Source organism: Lissotriton vulgaris, chromosome 8 (genome assembly GCF_964263255.1).
Source record: "Lissotriton vulgaris chromosome 8, aLisVul1.2, whole genome shotgun sequence".
NCBI lineage: Eukaryota > Metazoa > Chordata > Amphibia > Caudata > Salamandridae > Lissotriton > Lissotriton vulgaris.
Genome location: NC_141696.1, coordinates 381,659,396 through 381,682,569, shown reverse-complemented (window position 1 = coordinate 381,682,569; position 23,174 = coordinate 381,659,396). Strand labels below are relative to the sequence as shown.

The following is a 23,174-nucleotide window of genomic DNA, read 5'->3' as shown; positions in this document are numbered from 1 at the left end:
GTGACCGTGCGCTGCACCTCCGCTGAACACAGGAAGGTATGAGCTTGCGCATGGGCGAGAAATAAGAATAGTCTCTATTATGCGGGTGGAATCTCTTCCACGAGTCCAGTAGTCCCCAGTGTGTCTGCCAGGTCGCAAATGCTCGCGCAGTGCGAGTATTTGCTGAGTCGCACAGCGGGGAGTAAGACCTGTCTAATTACCATGTTTGCTACACCATTAAAGTCCCCCCCATGAGTGCAGGACCAGTCAGGTACAGGGCTAACCTGCGGGTCAGCCTCTGTAAAAATGCTGGCTGATCCGTGTTAGGGCCATATGTACTTATTATGTTGAGGTCCCGTCCCTCTAGTCTCCCTCTGATTGCCACATATCATCCCTCAGGGTCCACAAGGAGTCCACCAGTTGAAAAGGTACTCCAGCCTGTACCCAGATCAGCCGCCCTCAAGCGTAAACTGAATAAGTGGTGTAGTATGTCTGACCCCTCCATCTTCTCTGCATCGCCTGCCCCTCTTTCTGAATGAGGTGGGTTTCTTGTAGGAGTGCTATTTGCACTCCCCTTCTTTGGAGATAGGACTGTATCTTATAATGTTTCGCCATTGACTGCATTCCCCGGATATTCCATGACATGCATTTATATGTGTACGTCCCCGCCATCTATCCTGTTCTTAAATAGGGGACTCCCTGATTCTCCCCCCCTTCGCCCCCAGGATCTTCCCAGTCCTTGCTTCGTGACAATGGTAAGCAGAGCAACTCAAGATACCCTGAACTATTTAACAGTACAAAACCTCCCCAACTCCCGCTCCCCAGGATAAGTAGGTGTGTGTCTCCTATCCAAACCACTTAACATCAACCGTTAGCATCTCCTACGCTGCTCTGTCCGTTAGATGGTGCGACCCAGTGCTCGCCCAGCTTGATGCCGCCCTGCTTTGTTGCTGAAGTAGTAGTTATCCCCCCTGCTCTCCCTTGGGCGTCCCCGCCTCCTCCCTCCTAACCTGCGGTTGTGTCCAGTCTCTCAGCATGCCCCCCTCTATCTGACCTCAGATTATTCATCTGCTGATCGTGGGGTAACATGTGGAAGTTCAACGCTTGGGACATCTGATGCTGTGGACTAACTTTCAGAGTCTGATTCGTGTCTCAGCACTTCACTCTTCCGTGGCAGCTGTTCCCCTCCTCGACCACTGATCAGCGCCACCTCCTTTACCATATTTTGGCGCACCATTTGCACTTCTCCCCGCAAGGGCATGGGCAGGTCTCCTTTGTTCCGCTGCCCCTGAACCTGCCGACGCGCGCCCTTCTCTCTCTTGGAGGTGAGCATTTTCTTGTAGTCATAAGTACTACAATGGTAAATCACAGCAAGTCTTTGCAAGCCGGAACCCACAAGTAGACAAACCAATATGAGTTGTTAGTGAAGAAAGCTATCTTTTGTCCCCTAGATGTGGCCATATGTTACTCCAGATGATTTAGGAAGTGTAAAGAAGTGTGGGTACTTGAAGAAATTGACATATTATCGCAATCCACACACCCAGAATTCCTGTCCTAATCTAAACTACCTGGTGGGGCTTTTTTTACCCTAACCCATGGTGCCACACTTAGTACAGGTTGATAAATTACTGTATTCAGTTCCATTTGACACACAGTGATCCACACCAAGTAAGGTATGAAATGACAGCAAACCATAACTGAGAGTCTTTTCTGGCATGTTACACCCTAACAATGCACAATACTGGCCCAAGAAATGTGAAAAACAATTAGACCTAATTATATGTCTGGCGGCCTGACCACCCTAATAATATTTGGGTGTTTGGACTGTAATTGGACCACCGGCTCTGCCAGGGAACCGCCCTTCCCTGGCTGTGGTACAGCAGTCAGGAGCTATGCAATATACATGCGGTGCAGCTGTGGCACCGCCATGCATATTACAAGTTTCAGGACCGCCAGCGGTTTCATGGAGGTCTTTCCTCCATGAAAAGGCTGTCAGTGCTGAAACAAAAGCTTGGGGATGCATGCAGGGGGCACAACGTGTGCCCCCCTGTGTGAATGCACCCAGGTTCCTACACTGAATGGACTTTCAGGTCCATGCCTTGCAGGACCCCTGTGTGGTGTGCCCTTTGCGGTGCTTCTTTCAAAGGGACTGCCACCTTTGAAAGAAACACCGCAGTGGAACAGCTACGCCGCCCACTCACCAGACCACAAAATTGGTCATAATCTAGAAGGCAGGTGGCAGCAACCTTCGGCAGAGCGGTGGTGCGGTGGTTGGAACCGCTGAGCCACTGCTCCGCAAAAATTCATAATCTGGCCCTTAGTGTGTTCACAGCGTTATTTGTACAACATTGTAGTCATTATTATTCTAAAATAGTCCGATGTAAGATAACAGGTGCGCTACTTATAAAATGTAAATGAAAAAAAAACCATTGATGGACAGTTTGGACCCCGCCACTGGATTAAAGCTAGCCTGACTGATGAAGGGTGTTACCTAGAAACCGGTTCCAGGATGCTTGTTTCCGGTTCAGGAAGACCTGGCTGGACTGTTCCCATGAGGCACAAGGTCAAGGCTGATTTGCGTATAGCTGGGTCTGAACTGAGGTGACGAAGTGTGCAAAGAATGATGATGGATTCAACCCAGATCTGTGACTGGGAGTGAGTGTCTGAAAAATGTCAGTGTTCCGTCCATCATCTCCTTGTGTTTACTTATAAAAGGTAGGCAATAACTGAGACAAAGTGAAAAGTGAAGTTAGGTGAAGATCATAACTTTGTGTCAATAAATTCACATGGGTCAAGAGGCAATGAACCAACACTCCTATAGTGTATGTAGTATATAAAAAACCACATGTGCAGCATGTATTTACCATGGCCTTACACAGTGTTAGACTTACAGAAACACAACTTGTTTGTTCATTTATCATAAGCTGGGAGACTCACAAAGGGTTCTGAGAGCTGGTAACATCAGCTACCGTTTTCTTTGTCAGTAGCATGCACACTGCTATTGGCAAACAAGTAGTGACAATTAAGCATTTTTTTTTGGAAGTGCACGTAGTGCGTTCTGCACCACATGCCATCACAAATGCTAGTGTACTTCAGGAAATCTCCGGAAAAAAACTACTGTTAACCTCTGACAGTCTTTTTGTCATCTTTTCATTGAGGCATTGAACAAGATAACCTTTGTTGATACAGAAATTTGCTGAATGAAGGAACATGTTAACAGCGTTTTCAAGATCTTATAGGGAAACAGGCAAAAAAATATGGCTGATGTGTTCCATTTTCTGTGCTTTTTATTTAGATCTGGCGTTAACCAAGACCTTTTGACTTTATCAAAAAGTATATACATAACACCGTTTCATAGGAATGGGCTTTCGGGAAACGAATGATTTGTTTAACTGTCATTCGTATTTTGCTTTGCAAATGTATTTAAAAAAAGTATTTCAATAATGATGTTCATGTACGGACATTCATCTTTGATTCTTTTTGGAAAATTTTAATCTAAAAACATTCAAAGACAGATGCCTGCGTCTGCATTTTTGGGTATCAAAGAGTGGTATTTTTATCTATGTTTTTAGAACAAAGCTTAATAAAACTATTTTCAAAATAAAAGCTAAACGAAGCTGCCTTCCAACACTAAGATCACTTGGCTTTCTAATTGCTTCTTTTTTTCTATGCACAATCTTCTCGAGACATGAGTTTTACACTGCCTTTAACAGTAGACAATCTCTCTGGATCAGTTCTACTTCTGTGCAGTTCTGTAAAACGAACGTGTGTATACTATTCATGTCGAGCACAGTGGGGGTAGAGTATGATAAATATATGAATATGCAGTAACACCATGACTAAATATCTTGATCACTTTGTTTTCAGACGCATCTTGTGAGAATACTTTTGATGCACGGAGCTAAACCTCATGTTCTCAACTGTAATGAAGAAAAGCCCTCAGGTGGGTCACTGTGATTTTAAGTGAATTATTTTCCAGCAACAGTCAGATTTTTTGTTGTATTTTATTTGTTACTAGCTTACCCGTCGCGTGTTGCGAGTAAATTTAAGGAAACTTGTTATGATAACATTTAATTTACATTGTGTCATTTTTATTGAAACTTATTCATTTTAATATGGAAAACATTTTAAAGTGTTGTTTTAATTCTGTTTATTTATTCGAGTGCTTGTGGATACACAGTATTTTTTGTTTTTCCATCTGGTGCGTACACGAATAAATCAGAAGGTTTTCCGACGCGTGAGCTGGCCACATACAGTTCTCCATGTGAGAAGCACGGATTCTCCAAATCTAGTCCACACACTAGCAGTGATTGTCCTTGTGCTTTGTTGATGGTCATTGCAAAAGTGAGTCGCACCGGAAACTGTAAACGTTGAGTATTGGAAAGATTATGAGGTCCCTGGGGGGCCAGGGGGCTGATATTTAACACATTTTTATTTTATTTATTTTTTGCCAGAAACCTTTGAGGGAGTGTTCTCAACAACTTTTAACAATTTCTTTTTTTTTGTCAGAAACCTTCGGGGGAGTGTACTCAAAAACTTCCCAAAGTTTCATGCCGATCGGATGAATGGTGTAGTAATGCATAAATGGCAAACAGACATACTTTAGTTTTTATATATATATAGATATAAAAGCGGTGAATGTATACACCAGAACATATTAGCAAATGAAGGGCCTAGAGCTTCAAGTCATGAATTTGAAGTCTTTGCATTTTTTCCAAGGGTCCAGTTAGTTCCCATTCACTATTGCAAATCACAACATTTTAAATTAGTCTATTTAGTTGGTTGTTGTTACCAAGTAGAATAATTGTATACATTTCGTACGTAGGCTATGGTCGTTGCTCAACCATGTGAGGCCCCAAACAAGGAGCATTTCAAACACAATCCATTCTTTCATGTGCTTGTGCTACTTTTGTTTTTAAGATCTATTGTCGTTGTTAGTGTAAGAAATTGGATTTTTGATTGAGTGGTGGGAAGGCACTTCTCAAGCAACAACTACAGTACATGTCAGAGTGCCACAAAATTAGGCGTGGGCGGAATTTGCAGAGTTGCTGTACGCAAAATTCTGCGAACCAGCAAGAAATCTCCGCGAGCACGCTTAGATTTCTTGTTGCACCCGTTATGCAAATGCAAACCAACTTGATGTGCAAAAATCACCGGAAAAAATGCATTCACGATTTGGACCCCAACAACAACTTGACTTAAATAAATTGTGTGCCATATGTCCCATTTGTCCACTCAGAATTCGAGGCTGTGTTCCAGCCTCTTCTTTTGTGTGGTCCCGGCTCGCGAGCCTGGAGTTCTCGTGCTATAATGGCCGCTCTCTGTGAAAGGTGTGATTTATAGACCCAAGTTTGCAGTCGAATGATGACCTCATGGCCAGGATTACCCAAGAGTGCTGAGCAAATTAACCTGTCATCTGTCCTCGGATTAAAATAACCATTTTTGGAAAGTTTGCTCAAAAAGGAGTGGGGGTTATAAAGAAAAGGAGGGAGATCATTTCGTGAAATATATTGATTAATATATTGATTAATTCTTACAGTCTCTCTTTTTTTCCCTAGTCTAATTGAAATTACCTTTCTTAAAAGTTAAATCTCATTCCCCGGCCTACAAGTCAACCACGTAGCCGTAACTTGCCAACTTTATTAATGTGAGTGTAAAGTAGATTATTGTAATGGATACAGATGGGCAATAAGTACAAAGTTACTGGATAATTTTTCAACATTTCTGATTGCCTTTTCTACTTCCTCTCAGAATAATGGCTCCTCTGTGCGGCCAGCTGACCAGTCACTGCATCTTTTCAGTGTTTTAGAATTTCAGCAGATTTTAATTTATTGAAGGCATCTGCACTGTCAGTGGACCTCATCGGAACTGGACTGGTCTGGTCTGGCCCACATAGGGTGACCACCTGGCATGGAGGGTAATTCTGAACAGGACTGCACATTTTCTTCCATTCCTTGTGTTTCCCCACAGGAATACCACCAGGTTTAACCAGCAACAATCATACTGTAAGTGCTTCCTGGTGCACCCGAATTCGGTTTCACCCCGGGTCACGGAAGTTTTGTCATTTCCGTGTTCCGTGCGGAACTCGGAAATGCCAAAATTTCACAAGTTCTGGGAGCAGAATGGAATTTGTCACCCACCCCTATACAAAAGTCCCTAAATTACCATGTGCACAAAAGTAATCAGGTTTAAATTGGAGGCACTGCATGAAGTTTTTAGGCAGCAACAATACTAGACCAACAATAAACTGAAAGCACAAGAAAAATACCACACCAATTTAGAAGAACAAAGTAGAATTTCATAAATAAAATAACAGTAAGGACTTTTGGAAGACAGCTGCAGTTTGTCTAAATGGCTTCAAAGCAGCACTAAGTTTTTGTGTTCAACCCCATGAATGGGTGACACATGTTAGCAAATTGTATACTACTGCAGGCGAAACAAACAAGGCAGCTAGGGAGTCCTGAGGTAATAGCAATTTCTGTCATGCTAAAAACCTTATGTTTTCACTTACCGAAACAATAGATGCAATGAACTCTTGCATCCCAGCTCATGCCCTGGAGCCAGACAGGATACCAAATGACCTTTATGCGGCAAATCCAGAATTTCGGGGGCCCTCATGAATATGCTTTCTTACTTGGTCCTCTCCGGTATGGACATCCTTGCCTCCTGAAACCTAGCAGAAATCATAACTATATATAAGAAGGGAGAACGGTCAAATCAAGGGAACTTGTAGGCTGATTAGCCTTATTGATTCCCTCTAGACATTTTTTGCAAGCAAGTTTTGGTGCATCTGCAAGACTGGATAAATCAAGAAAATGTCATGTCAGATTGGAAGGCAGGCTTTAGAGCTAAATGTAAGTACTGTGGACCAGGTGTTCCGTTTCACCTGTTTGTATTAGAAAGATGTGATAATCAACAAAGGTAACATTTATGTTACCTTTGTTGAACTCCGGGCTGTGTTTGACCAGTTCCGTAGGGGAAAGTTGTGGAGGTTGCTGGAAGAAATTAGTATTCAGCCACCCTACTGAACATCCTCATCAGGCTGTATGTTGACAATCTTTCTCAAGTTAGATGACGGGAGGGAATGATACTGACAGATCCAATTTGGGTAGATCGAGGGGTCAGGCAAGGGTGGGTTTTGGCCACTACCCTGTTCTCCCTATATATCAATGGAGTGATCGAGTATGTGGACAAGGACAGTGTACCCCCTTACCCTGACTAGAAGCAAGGGTCTCTATTTGGTCAAAGGTACCTACCTCTGCCAACTAGAGACACCCAGTTCTAACATATATATATTACCTATTGCTGCGCTTCTCCATTGAGTGGGCTTTGGGCAACACTATCAGTCTCTTTCTTCCATGGTTAGATTGTCATTTTTGTCCTACTCCTCCGAAATCTGGATACCACAGACAGGCACTGAGTTGTGCTGGACTCTGTAGAATAACGTTTCTCTGTGACATATCTTTGAGGTCGACAAATTCTAATGCATTTTCTACACTTCTCTTGATTGAACATAGCATTAAATCCATTCCCACTAAAATGAGGCTCAGATGAGCACAGTTTCACATACTAATACTTTGGAAAATTTCAATTCTGAAATCAGTAATTGCCATCCTCATGAAGAAGTGCCTCTCAGTGTCGTAGCTTGGGAGCAAGGGGCATACGTCCCTGACATTTTTTTGGGGGGGTGGGTGACGGAGGTGAGCAAGTCAAATCTGTCCACTACCACCCTAACCACCCGCCTGAGAACAAATCATCCTTCGGACGGCACCCCTGGAAGAATTTGACAGTTTACTTCCACCCTCCCCTAACACTCCCACCGAACAAGTCATTCGTCGGCCACCACCCTCGTTAATACATGCACCAGGCAGAACACTTAGGGGCAGCCTCTGGTGTCAGTAGGTCTAGCTACACCACTGGTGCCTCTAGCTATTGGTTTTCTTTTTTTTGTGTTGACATTTTTTATTGAGTTTTACAATAAGAGTACATCATGAGAATAAGAATAACAAAGCAGTAAAAAATTGGTAATAAATAGGTAACATAATCTGGAGAGGTAAAAATTTGCAGTAGATACATGACGTTTGTTATTAAATAAAGCATATAAATTAACATATATAATTAAGTACATTGCGAATAAATAATTAAATAATTAAATAATTAGATAGATAAATAGAAAGCAAAGAGTAAAAGGGAAAACAGTGAGCAAAGAGGAGGGAAGAAGGATGTAGGAAGAGTAAGAATGAATAAATATGTAAGTGACATATATACAAATTAAATATAGTATACATTATAAATTCATTAAATATAAATAGCACAAAGATAAAAATAAGTCAAGAAATATATAGGAAAATGGCAGAAGTGTTATCATAGGAAAGTACTCACCTTGCAAAAGGTTAACACAAAGTAGATTGGGGAGAAAAGAGGATAATAATGTAAATATGAGAAAAGGAGAAGAGTATAAGATAGGAGGAATAATTTTAATTAATGAAGAAATGGGGGGGAGAAATGGGGAGGGAGGGGAGGTAATAAGAAAAGAAAAGAACATGGTAAGAATGGAAGAGGCAAAACACATTATAAAACAGAGTAAACAAGGATGTAGGACAATTAGTTAGTCTCCTAGGTTGGGTGTTTTGGGAGGAGTGGAAAAATTAGGAGGGTCAACAGCTTTTCTTTAAGGAGGGGTACCATGTCTAAAGAAATATATCAAGTTTGATCCTGAAGTTTATAAATTGTTCATTAATGTGAAGCCATTTGTATCATGTCCAATGACTTAGAATACATATTTTAGCTGTGGCCAATGTAGTGCGGAAAAGATGATGTTGTGGTTTAGAGAGCTTTGGGGAATGGCGTAAATCATCTAAGAGAATATTGGCTGGTGTGAGTGGTAAATGTAAGGGCATTATGGAGTACAAGTTTGTACCAAAGTAATTTCAAAAAGATTGGATACTTGGACATTCGCAAACAACGTGAGTTGTATTGCAACCAGAATTGGAGCATCTCCAGCAAGTAGTATGTGAGAGTAGACCAGCTTTATGGAATTTGACTGGAGACCAGTGCTAATCATGGGGTATTTAAAATAAACAGAATTTGAGCCTTGCTTCACTAGCTCCTTTATGCAGATTCTCCAAAAGCTGTTCCCATTCAGTGTCTGTATAGGATGTTGACAAACTGGATTGCCATTTACATTGAAGATCATGAGAAAGAGGTTGAGAAAAAAGATGAGATATAAAGGTTTTATAGAGATCAGAAGTCACTCCTTTAGGTTTCCCCCATCTAGTTAAATAGGATAATATTAGAGAAGTGTGAAACGACCAAGGAGGTGGTCCCAAATGTTTCTTCAAACACTGTTGAAGGTATTTGGAAGAATGTTGTGTAGGAAGAATAAATTCCTCACTTAGTTGTGAGAATGATTTGAAGTCTCCATTATGAAGAAGTTGGTCCGGGAAGTGAATGTCTGCTGCTTGCCACAAAGGCCAAGATAAAGTACAACTATTAATAAGTATACCTGAGTTATTCCAGAGAGAGGCCTTGCTATGGATACGCGGGTTGGACCCTAAGAAACAATGCCCTCTTTGCCAGGATTTATGCATCGCGGATAACATTGGGTTTCAGAGTCAGAACGACTAGTACCACTACCATACAAAAGAGAGAGACCTGAGTCTGTGGATAAAAGATGGCGTTCTATATGAGCCCATTGTGGAGCATCTTTGATTCCTAGTAACAAATAAGAAAGTTGAGAGGTGTGCAATGTGAGGGTATAGTGTATAATGGATGGGAAGCTAATTTCTCAGTATAATTGGTCAGCCTTCAGCTTTGTCACGGCAAGACGAGGTTTAGTCAAACCCCAGATAAAGGTTTTAATCTTGGAATCAATTGATCGGAGCGTGGATAAGGGGATCTGGAGGGGAAGCATGCCCAAGATGTAGATGAACCGCGGAAGAGTGACCATTTTAATGGCTTGGGCTCTGCCCCAAAGGGAAAGCCCCAAAGCCTTCCCTTTGTGAAAATCACGCGTCATTTGAGAAATCAGAGGAGTTATATTATCCACAACCATACCTCCTAAACCTTTATTGACTAGAATGCCCAGATACTTAGGGCGCAAGGATTGCCAATGAAAAGGGAATATGTGTATTGCTTCTTTTGTAGTTCCATTAGAAATGGGTAATGCCGCACTCTCTTCCAATTAATTTTGTAACCCGAAAAATAAGAAAAATCATTGATGATTTGAAGTAGGGATGGAAGAGATCGGGGGAGGTTTGTAAGACTAAGTAGGATATCATCGGCATATAGGTAAATTGTAGAGTGTCCAATTGGGAGAGGAATACCTGCGATTTCATCAGTTTGGCGAATGGTAGCAGCTAATGGCTCCATACTTAAGAGGCAAAGAAGGCGAGATAAAGGGCAACCTTGGTGTGTCCCTCTCTGAATCGGGAATTTGCCAGATAAAAACCCACCACAGTTCGTCTGAGCAGAATGATTGTCGTATAGTAAACGTACCTTAGCTATAAATTGATTACCCAGTCCAAATAGTTCCTTTACCGTGAAAAGGTAGTCCCACTTAATGCGATCAACCGCTTTTTCAGCATCAAGCGAAAGGGCTAGTGCATCATATGAAAGGTGTGTGGCCGACCATAGTGTATAGGCCAATGTGCGAAGATGATTCCGAGAGAAATGCCCTGGGACAAAACCAACTTGAGTGTGGTGTATCAAGGAAGTTATTACCTTATGGAGGCGGGACGCTAGGCTGCTAGTCAAAATTTTCATATCAGAATTTAATAATGAAATGGGATGATAGCTACTGCATAACAGGGGATGTTTGCCCAGTTTCGGTAAGACGGCTATAATAGCTTTGTTGGAGAGAGGTACTAATGAAGATACATTATCCGCCCCTTGGAATGCAGCATGTAAGGTGTCAATAACATTGTGACCTGCCCATTGATAGAATTCGGCAGGGAAACCATCTTCCCCAGGAGCTTTATAATAAGGTAGTGCAGCGATAGCATGGTAAATCTCGTCTTTGGTGATTTCACATTCAAGTAGGGCTCTACCATCATCAGAGAGATGGGGAAGGTCCACCTTTGTAAGAAAAGTAGACATCTTATCCAAGTCTATCTGGTTACCTGGGGTATAGAGAAATTGGTAAAAGGAGGCAAATTTATTGATAATGGCTTGAGGTTTCGTAAGTATATCTCCTTGTGTTGTTCGAATGGCTGGGATAGCCATAGCTGCCTCTCTTTGGCGTAATTGTGCAGCTAAGAATCTCCCCACCTTTTCCCCATGTTTGTAGTGTTGCCCCTTCATTTTCTGCAGAGCATATTCTGCTTTGGATGTAAAAAGGATATTTAGGGCCATGCAAGCCTGTTCAAGTGATTTACGATTCTGCAATGTTAGGGTTAGTGTGTACAGGCGAGAGTAATATTGAATGTCGCGTTTGAGTTCTGTTTGTCGCATAGCATTTTGTTTGTTAACAAGTGCTGCATCACACATTATTTGACCCCTGAGGGTGGCTTTAGCTGCAGCCCAAATAGTCCTGCTGGAGGTTACAGAGCCCTGATTAGTGGAAAGATAGTCTTGAAGATGTGATTGTAATTGAGATTTACCCTTTGGAGTTCCATGCCATTGGATGTTCATGCGCCAGGGTTTACACTAACCCTGGGCAAAGCACTATGCTACGCTCGTATAGTTTGCGAAGTTTGCGCTACTTCGCACTAGGCGAATTGCACGTAGCACAGTGCAAACACGCGTAGTGCAGCGGTCACTTTTTGCTTGCTCGCGGTCCTCAACTTCAAGTTGGCAACCGTGAGCAAGCAAAATGACATCCCGGCAAGACTTTTTCCTCATTTGAGATCAGCAACATCAAGTTGCCGATCGTGAGCGTGGAAAATAAACCTCCCAGCGAGATTCTGAACGCGGTTTCTCATTGTGAGTGGTCGCGTATGCTGGCGACCGCTCGCGATGAGAAACTACATGTTCGTGTTGAGAAAGCTGCCGCTCGAGTAGAAGTCTACTCAAGGGACAGAAAACGACCGCTAGCACTGTGCAAGATGCAGTTTGCACTGCTTGCACAGTGCTGGCAAGCATCCGGCACTGTGCAATCAGTGCGAACAGCATTTTGCACAGTGCACTACGCATTTCGTGTAGCTACGTGTAGCTCGCGTAGTGTGAAGTGCACTTCGCGTAGCTACGCGTAGCGCTATTCACGAACTACGCACAGGGTTACGCCCTGGTCTAGAGAGACCAAGTGAAAGGGATAGAAGGGCAGGTGAGTGGTCAGACAAAGCTGTTTCCAAGATGCGGGATTCCGTGACCAACTGAACTTCTTTCTGTGATGTCAAAAAATAGTCCAAACAAGAGAATGTACCATGAGTGGAAGAAAAGAAGGTGTATTCCGTATCTGTTGGATGACTGAAACGCCAATGGTCAACTAATCCGTTATCTGATATTACGTCACGTAATAGAGCTCTAACTGTGGCATTTCCCCTGTCTAATGGACCTGTTTTACCTAGAATGGGTTCTTGCGTCAAATTCCAATCCCCGCCAATTAGGTATTATGATGCATTTATTTTTGTTAATAGTCGGGACAACTGAAGAAAGAATAACTTTTTGGTACCTGTCGGGGCATAGACTGACCCTAAGCAAATGTATGTGCCTCCCATTCACAATTTAGCAAATACATAACGTCCATCAGGATCTGACCATGTTTTCTTTAGATAGTGACTACAAGTGATTTGTCGAAAAAGGATTGCAACTCCATATTTGCTAATAGGGCAAGCGTCTGTGGATTCACCCTTTTGAATACTACTGTGAATGACCTTCCCCATCCAATCTCTGCATAGTTTATCAGATTCTAGCATGTCTAGATGAGTTGCTTGCAGCAAGGCCACGTCCACATGTTTGGACTGGAGATAAGAAAGCACTTTCTTCCGTTTAATGTAGTGAATGAGACCATGAAAATTCCATGTAATTGTACATAGAGGGTGTGTGTTTGTCATATTAAAGTAGTATCAATATCAATAGGAGAAAAATAATAAAACAATATTCAATGTCCTTATCGAGGTGAGGAGAACAGGAAATTAGAAAGAATATAATATAAGGAGGGAAGAAGAGATAGAAAATAGGTACCCTTGCTCAGCGCAAAAACACAAGTATGTGGGGATATAAGAACAATCAAGGGTGGAGAAAATAAGCTTGGCAGATAGTATGACATAGGCAATGTAATAAGATGCTGTTTGTTTGTTGGTAATATACGAAGGAAAAGAGGGAGAGAAGGAGTGAGGGTATAATATAGGAGTGAAATGAGAGGAGAGAGTATAGATGAAACAAAGTTGGGGGTCGTAAACTGTCAACCGCGGGCCTGGGCTCACTGGAGCACCGCGGCGGGGAAAGACCCCATTGGAGAAAAGAAGGAATTAGTAGGGCGGATAATAATATAAGGTAAAAGCCCATGGTAACACATTGACCAAGTTTCATAAATACAATAGAAGATGGCATAAAGGTGAGTAAGAACAAAATGAGAATTTTGGAAACATAGAATAGGTCTCAGTAAGGAGAGAATGATAGTAATACAAATTACATATACTAATCTAAGAGAGTATACATTATGTATATAAATAGGAATGAAGTGATATTAAGTCATTATAAGTGAAACATTATAAATACAGAATTAAATAATTAGATACCAGAATAAATATAGCAGAGTATGGCCTATGGTAACATGCTATAACCTATAATATTTATAGTAACAGAGGAAATGCTTATTAGGTAAAACAGTGCATTCTTAAAGGATAAGAATACAATGTATAATGGCAGAGTGAAAAAAGTTTTGAATATCATTGGCCTATAATGGGTTGTAGATTGTTCGTAATGTAGGTACTGATAAAGAAAAGAGCCTGCAAGTGGCATGAAACATTCTAGAAACTAACATCATAAGTTTTAAATAGAATAATGTAGATTAAGATAGCATAATGTGGTTGGAAGTAATATAATGCACTTTAACATGTTGGAAAGAGCAGGCAACCGGTATGAGGGAAGAAAACAGTATAAATATAGAATTGCATAAATAGAAAGTAGAGTAATACAACAGACTATAATTCACCTAACAGTATTTAATCATCATTACATGCAGGAGCAAACAAATTAGTCCTAGTATTGGTATTAATGAGGGAAGACCAAGAATACATATGAAGTCTTCTATTAACTACAGCTAAGCATAGGAACAACAGAGTGAGTACCAGAAATTTGTTCAGCCCGCATCTGAGAGAGTTTTAAGAGGGGACCTAGATTTGTCTCTATGCGGCTCTTGTATAAAAGTAGAAACAGATTGCAGAGCTGAGTTTTTGTCTTCTTGGGAACGGTTATGATGCCTGGAGTTACTAAGGTTTTTTTGTCTGTGATCCGGCAATTGCGGGGAGAAGGGAGAGGTTGATTGTGATTGATCATGTTGCGAAGGTTATACTTTTATGTCTTGAAGTTTCATACAGTCTAGAAATTTCTGTAGGTGTTCCAGATCATAGAAGTCTTTAGAATCTCTGTTTCTGGTGATGAGAAAGCGTGCAGGCTCGAATAGTCCATATTTGATGTCTAGTTGTCGCAGTTGAGGTCGCATGGAAATAAATGTTTTCCGTCATTCATTTGTTTCCTTAAAAAATCAGCTGCCATGTGGTTTAGATGACCCTCAATCAAAAAGGAGCCTTGTGAGCGAGCTGCAGCCAATAATTGTCTTGTTTGTTCATGACAAAGGAAACAGGGAATAATCGTTCTCGGACACACTGAAAGGTCTTTACGTGGGGGACCAATTCTGTGGGCTCGTTGGATTTCTAAAGGTGGAGTGAATGAAATGCCAGTCAAGTTTGGAAGGATACCACAAAGAAATGCTCTGGTATTTTGGCCTTCGATATGCTTTGGAGACCCAAAGAAGCTGATGTTGTCTCTTCTGCTGTGGTCTTCTAAATCAACAATTTTATTAGGAGGAATAGAAGATCTTGGTCTCTGTTTTGAAATGAGTCAAGGCGATTTTCCATTATCAGGATTCTAGACCTTCAATTCTGGTATGAAAGCCTGCAATGTCTGCTCTAACTGACTTGGTCTCTTCAGCCAAAGTTGTGGTTGTGGCATCCATACTTTCTAGTCAGCGACTGACCCCAGAAATTTCATGTAGTATACGTTGCATGATCTCTGCTGGTGCATGTTCAGTAGTAGGGGGTAGAACCTAAGGCACTTTGGGTAAAGAGGATGCATTTCCTTTGTAGATAGTCGAGTGTTACGTTTGATGGAAACTCTGAAGTAACGTGGAGCTGGCGTTTCGTGGTATTAGATAATTATATACTGTTGATTTGAAGATCCTGAGATGGGGTTGATAAAATTGAGAGTGACGTCAATGTTATAAGGTGAGTGTACTTGACAATAGGCGACTGAAGTATATAAGCTTGTTGTTGATATGCTAACTTTTGTAAAAGACAACTGAATAAAGGAAGAAGATGCTTGCAATAATAGTACATCTGGTAACTACTTAGTCGATGTATGCAGAGATTAGTAATAGGTCTTTTACATTAATAGCCTGGACTCCGTTTATTATGAAAAACATGCGTGAAGGCAAAGAAAAAGGTTCCATGAGAGAAACCATCAAGTTGCTAAAATTCCCCCATCAAAAAAAATAAATAATGCCAGAGGAATTGCATGTATTTTTAGGAAGGAGTGAAGAAATGGCCTGTCAGGCACTGACATGTGCTAAAGTCAACTCCGTTGGGAGAGCGCTGTGAAAATGGAAGTAGAACAAAGCTTCAAATCCCAAGGGTATAGTGAGAGAGGGAGAGAAAATTGTTCCTTACATCGTTGCTTGTCTCCTCCTAAAATTACAAACGTAGTATTATAGCATGTATAATGTCATTAGGAAAAGTGCAGGAAGTCAAAAGGAGGGAGGCAAGTTGGTATATGCTGGGAGATGTTGCAAAACTCACCTTCAGAATATTTGTGAAAAGAAAGCAATGTGCTATGCTTCCAATTCTCAAGGAGATCGCTGTTATGCAACAACAAAGGCTCAGTCTCAGCTGGAGCAGGAGACACGGCCTCAGTGATTCATAAAAATTCTTCCATAACAATGACAGGAAGCGCGGTCTCAACAGACAGAAGAGGAGCCTCCTTAGCTGCAGGAGGAGGCGGGCTTGTGAGGAAGATGAGAAGATAGGCTCTGTCAGGGAAAAAGGGCGCTGCCTCAGGAATGCCATTCATTCAGCAATGGGAGGCCTGGCTTCATTAGTGCAAGGAGGCGCGGCCCAGGTGGGGTGTAATGTGCGGCTCCTTGTGGCTTGAAGGGGGCAGCCCTGTGGGGAAGAGGAGGTGCGGCCTAAAGAGAAGCGTCAGGCTAGGGGCGCGGGGCAGAACGGAGCTCACGCGAACTCCTCACCAACACTTAATTCCGGAGTGCCATCACCGCCAGCCGCCAGTAAATCCAGTCAAACCTGCCTGCATGTCTTCAGATTGTGCCTGGGCAAGAAGAAGGAACCCTGCAGATGCAGGTAAGTGACTTACTCTCATCAGGGGCCCATTCCGAGATGGAGCTCGCTCTTCAGACGGCAATCTTCCTGCGTGGCCAGACCTAGCCCCCTAGCAATTGTTTTTCATACACTTAAAACTGATTATATGTTCATATTACAATGGCAACACCGTTGGTGAAATAACTATGCATCGAGGCACTAACCTATGTTCTCCCTAGGTAATGTCGATCAATGTTCTACATTTTTCTTTTAAGGATAATAACATTTCTTAATCTAAATGTTTTCTACATCAGATCACCTTTCATACTAGTACATCGGCATCTCATAGAATGTGCAAAAATATGTATTCCCTCATTGACAGTTGAAGCAAAACTGTTGAGAGGTCTGTGTGAAACTCAGCTTTAATCTCCTGTAAATAGACCAACTTCTTCATACCTCCTTCACTGACATACCAACTGTTAGATTTGGGGTTCTCTAGTTGGCACAGGTAGGTACTTGTGACAAATAGGGACCCTTGCCTTTACCCTCCTAAAATAACCCCTGCTCACCCACTTGGTAGCTTGGCAGGAGCAGACAGGCTTATCTCAGAGGCAGTGTGTAAAACATTTGTGACCACATGCAGTAACCCAGTGACAACACTACAAATGGACACCACACAAGGTTTATGTAAAAAATAAGTATTCTTTAGATAGACGGAACACAAGACCAATAAACGAGAGAAATCCACAATACAAATACTTTAAAAATGGTAGTTTTAGCTTAATTCAGTTCAGTTCTTAAGATGCAACACTTTGTATCAATGTACCTTACGATGCGTTGCGCTTCCACAACAAATAATGTTGTAGCGATGGAAATGCGGCAAAGTTCCGGTGCAAAGAAATAAAGACGTGAAGATCTTCCATGCTTCTCCGAGGATGCGAGGAGTCTCGGTTCGATGTGTCAGCTTCAGCGGCGAAACCCTTGTTCAGCAATGTGACGCAACAGCCTTGGCTGCGGCACTCTTCTCCGACGTTTGTTAAAACTTAGGCTGCAGCGTCAACATTATCGGCGCCATCTTGCCCCCTTTTCGAGCCCGTTTGTGCGCGTAAGCGGCAGCCATTTTGAGTACCATGGCCTCTCTGCCCATCGCTGATAGCCAGCGCGTCTCTCTCTCTCTCTCCTGACCTCGCAAGCATCTCTCACACGCTGACAGCCCCCGCTCTCACATGCCTTGGGTCATAAACCCCTCTTCAGCGCAGCTCTGCCTCGGAACCCCATCCTGTTCCCAGCGCGACACCTCCCTTCATTCCTTTCATGGTCCCGGGTCCTTTGATAAAACCCCCTTTTCCTGTGTGCCCGTTTGTCTTACTCGTTCCCAGGCCACCACCTGGCCCTGCGGATACTATTTATTACCCCCCCCCTGTACAGTAGGAAGCTTCCCCCATCAAAGGATCCTCGAGTTGATCAAAGCCCCCCATCCTATGAGATCCGATCAACCTCATACATTCCGTGAATCGGCGGAATGTCCAGCTGTGCGACAATCATCACCTGTTGTGACCGGGGTGGGGACTTCAACTGTAAATGTGTGTGGGAACGGGCCTGAAGCTGGGATTCCGAGGATGTCCTTTCATACTTCAAAGCATTACAAGAATGTGTGACATGCAATAAAGATCGTAAACCTGTGTATAAGAGGCCAGGCCTCAGAGATGCGGTTAGAGCACCTCGAGAAGATACCCTGTTGTCTGATTTGATGTGTTCCGCTCCGTCGGAATAAAACTTCTGTTTCCTGCCTTCCAGTCTCCAGCGCCTGCCTCTTTATTTGGTAACTTGAGTGGGTATAGAGGCGGTTAACGCCGGGCAACTCTGAAAAGGTCATCGGCCCTACCTTTTTCCACAATTGGCGTCCCAAACGTGGGGCCCATCAGCGACTCGTGGATCCAGTGGGAGAGGTCCCGACGAAAGAGTGAACGACTGCAACGATCGGGAGAGCTCCTGTCCGATAGACCCTCGTCTGACAGCCGATCATCCGAACTTCACTGATTCCGAACAGACCTCTCTCTCGAGTGATCTACGGTCCTGACTGGGAACCATCAGGAGTGCCACGAAGATCACAAAGAATAGAGGACGATCGGGCGCTGGATTCGGAAGACAAGAAACTGTCCATGCGGTCCGGGTAAGGTCGTGTAAGCACGACGAATTGCGAAATGATTGTTTGATTGTTTGGAAAATACTAGTATTACTCTTTTGTTGATTTGTTTGGAGATTCACTGTCTGCAAACGGAGAAACAACAGGCTCTCTCTTTGCAAGCAGTGAAGGATAGGTAACGCAGACTTTTGTCCCCGTTGTAATCCGTCGTGCCTATCTTCCTCCCCCACTGATTGATTGTTTGGCCCGAACTATTGTTCGTGGATTGTTTTCTGGAGATTCTCTGTCTGCAAACAGGGAAGAACAGGTTCTCTCTTTGCAGGTAGTGAAAGGGTAGGTAACGCAGACTTTTGTCCCCGTTGTAACCCGTCGTGCCTACTTATTCTCCCCATTGATTGTTTGATTGACCGAACATTGAGTGTTCGATATTGGTTCTTTTGAGGTATTCACCACCTGCAAACAACAAAGAATAGAAATATTCTGTCTAGTCTTTGCACGCAGTGATAAGATAGGTAGTGCAGACTTTTGTCCCCATTCTAATCCGTCATGCCTGTCTTCACCCCACTGATTGGTAGCCTGTTTAGCCCAGACCGCTTATTAGAGATGAACCATCCGGCTCCACTGGAAGGCACCCCTAATAAGGACAGGTTCATGAAGCATGGATTAATCGCTATAGCTTATAGCAAGCTGTGGCATAGATATACAAAAAAGGATCGCGAAAGTCAGTGGCCACTGATAGGATCCTTCGATGAGGATAAAATAAGCGCGCTAGAAACAGCCCTTGGTAAACACAAGACAACGCCCACTATGCTTGATAGTCTCGGCATGTGGCGCAAAGAAACCGAACAGCGTAAAAAGAGAAATGAGAGTAGGTTGGGAAAAGAGCTGCGAAAGGCAGCCCACCTAGCTGCTAAGAAACTAGAAGAAGAGATTAAGGAAAGAGAGGAAGCCAAACAGAAACTAGAGGTAGAAACATCAAGCCCTTGGTAAACACAAGACAACGCCCACTATGCTTGATAGTCTCGGCATGTGGCGCAAAGAAACCGAACAGCGTAAAAAGAGAAATGAGAGTAGGTTGGGAAAAGAGCTGCGAAAGGCAGCCCACCTAGCTGCTAAGAAACTAGAAGAAGAGATTAAGGAAAGAGAGGAAGCCAAACAGAAACTAGAGGTAGAAACATCAAGCCAGTGCCCAGTTAGAACGCCCTCTACGCTCTATCCTGAATTGCCCTTGAAACAGCGAGCCAACGATGATCTTTTGTTAGGTCCTCCGATCATCTACATGCCCCCTCCATATGCCCCTTCCCAACCTTTAGCACAGCACCCACCACCCCCAAGCACAGACGAGAGTAGTACCAGAGCTTCGGCCCCCGTGGCCTCTGTGCCGGCCGAACCCCTTGTATTAGATACAGCACAAGCGGCAGCGCGAGATGACCCTGAGACCCGAAAGGCTGATTCCGCAAGAACGAACAGATTAAGCAAGGATGAGCGAGCAGGGATTGATAAGGTGTTGAGGACATTGGTAGAAAGAAAGGAAAGTGAAGAGCATGTCACGGACATGTTCAACACGTATACAGGGAGCCACAGACGACATTTTGCCGTACGACTGTGTTACCATGTCTTGAATGCGTACGAGGACCAATATCGAGACAAAGGTCCCGAGAGCCTAACGACTCTGTATAGGAAGGTCGATATCGGGGACGAGGGCGAGTGTGACGCGACGGACCTCCTTACGCGTAAGCTTGAGGTTTTCCGCCACCTCACTGAACAGGAATCGGAAGCTAAACCCACGACACCTGTAGCAACCGAACCACAAACTGAGCGAGCTAGCACCATGATGCCAATAAGAGAGGCTGCCCCTTACTGGGTTCCTCCATGAGGTCTAGGAACTCACGATGATGTCAACCACCAAGATGCAAGAGGGAGGGTTGTGTACAACTGGGTTTACCAGCCATGGGATCGGCAAGATATTCTCCTAAGAACGCACCTCTTAAAGACCGCACCTCGACACCCCACATTGGACGTACAGACATTAGAGAGGACCAGTGCGCCTTCTGTAAAGGATTCGGCCATTGGAAATCCCAGTGCCCGGTTCTTTTGGAGATGAACAGAAATAGGGACCCCAAGGACGTAGCGGGTGGACCGAGAAATAGAGGACAGCAATTGGGGCCCACAAATGACACGACTAACGATAGATCAAACAGACCAAATACATTTGACCGACCCAAACAGAACCAATACCAGCAGTCTGACTGCGACGATGCCCACAACTTCGCATAGGACGGCCAAGGGCAAGGGAGGGATCCAGTCGAGCTCTATGTTGACCAGCAAGGTCCTTATGTCACTGCTAAGGTCCTCGGTACAAAGTCTCCATTTCTGGTAGACACTGGCGGAACACGTAGTGCGTTATCTAAACGACTGATTCCAAGGGCACCCTTGTCTGGCTCACTTGTGACATCGATAGGTTTCGATGGAACGCCCTCCACTAACCCTTTGTCCACTCCGATCCCCTTCGACTTAGAGAACAATACCACTGACACGACGTTTTTGCTTTCTGCCAATACTCCTGACGCCATTATGGGACTTGACTTACTGAAGCATTTCCGAGCGACTATTAGATGTTCCCAAGACGGAGTTCGAGTTTTCCTGTACGACAACCCCATTCTGCTTAGACATTGCCCTTCCCGACGCATGTTTTCCATCACCGACACTGACTCGTCCCTACTTGACACTCTGCCTCCGTATCTGTGGGCTAAGACAGATTCGGACGTAGGACGCATGATGATTGACCCAGTGCACATTACTGTTCGACCGGACGCAATACTCCCAAAATTCCCACAATATCGGATATCGCCCGAGGGCGAGAAGGCATTGGTAAAGATTATTCAGTCACTGATAGACGCAGGAGTGGTAGAGGAAGTGGTTAGCAACGTTTGCAACAGCCCTATCTTGCCCATCATCAAGAAACAAGGAGAGGGGGATGAGAAAGCATACCGCTTCATCATCGACCTTCGAGAAATCAACAAAGTGGTTGTACCCCAGTACCCCGTGGTCTCAGACATCACCACTATCCTGACTTTGATTCCTTCTACTGCCACCACCTTCACTGTCATTGACCTTAAAAACGCCTTTTTTTTAATCCCCATCCACCCAGACAGCCGATATCTCTTCGGCTTCACCCTAAAAGCCCGCTCATATAGGTTCTGCCGAGCACCCCAAGGCTACACAGAAAGCCCCAGCATCTACAGCCAGGCCCTCAAGAGACAACTGGATCAGGTCCAGTTACCTGATGGAGTGGTGTTAGTACAATACGTCGATGACATCCTTTTGGCGGCCGACACCACTCCACTAGCAGTCACAGCCACCATTCAACTCCTGCACTTCCTTGCGGAAAATGGCCACAAGGTCTCCAAAAAGAATCTGCAATTCTGCCAACCCCAGGTCACTTACTTAGGCCACCTTCTGTCCAAAGACGGAAGGAAACTTACCCCCGACCGGATCCAAACCATTCTTGAACCCCTGTCCCAAAGATTCAGAAACAGGTCCGCTCCCTACTAGGCCTCACCTCCTTCTGCCGACAGTGGTTACCAAGCTTCAGCCTCATTGTGAAACCGCTGCTTTCTCTGCTAGCTAAAGATGTCCCTTTCCCCCTCCCTTGGACGACTGAATGCCAATCCTCCTTCACGGAACTACGAGATGCCCTTTGTTCGGCCCCTGTCCTAGGTACCCCCGATTACACAAAGCCCTTCTCCCTCTACACTCACGAAAGGGAGGGGTGTGCTTTATCTGTCCTGACCCAGTCCATTGGCCCAAAGCAAAGACCGTGCGCTTACTTCTCTGCCACTCTTGACACCGTAGCCAGAGCCTTGCCTGCCTGCCTTCGAGCTGTAGCTGCCGCTGCTATCTCTATCCGACAGAGTGAGGGGATCGTGCTCTCGAATTCCCTCACGGTACTAGTACCCCATGCAGTTGACACCCTCCTGAACCAAACCAAGACGCAACACCTGACGAGTGCCCGACTGACTGGATACGAACTGACTCTGCTCGCACCCCATATCACCCTGAAAAGATGCACCACACTGAACCCGGCAACTTTGTTACCCCTACCAGAGAACGATCCCAATGTGCCCCCTGTACACGACTGTGTGACCCTCACGGACGAACAGACTAGAAGTAGGGTTGACATCAGAGACACGGCTTTTCCTGACCCTGACGGAGAGCTGTGGGTAGACGGCTCTTGCATCAAACTCCCCGATGGCACCACTTCAGCTGCCTATGCAGTCACCACGGCCCGAACTGTAGTAGAGACAGCCCGCATTACACAACGATCTGCACAGGCAGCGGAACTGATTGCCCTGACAAAAGCATGCATCCTAGCAGCAGGAACCACAGCGAACATATACACCGATAGCCAGTATGCCTTCGGGGTGGTTCACCATTTTGGGCTCCTTTGGAAGGAAAGAGGATTCTTGACCTCACACGGCACTCCCATCTTACATGGAGATTTAGTCTCCGCCCTAATTGAAGCTGTCCTTCTCCCCAAAAGACTTGCTGTTATCAAATGCCAGGCACACAAGAAA

General features: G+C 44.1%; 1 protein-coding gene across 1 annotated transcript in view; it reads left to right on the top strand.

Annotated features, from left to right (window-relative positions):
• MYO16 (myosin XVI) overlaps nucleotides 1-23,174 on the top strand; it is a 2,821,299-nt gene that overhangs the window by 832,768 nt on the left and 1,965,357 nt on the right. The window contains exon 8 of the mRNA XM_086934162.1: nucleotides 3,847-3,922. Coding sequence (XP_086790288.1) covers nucleotides 3,847-3,922 — 76 coding nt within the window. The remainder of the gene's footprint in view (nucleotides 1-3,846; nucleotides 3,923-23,174) is intronic.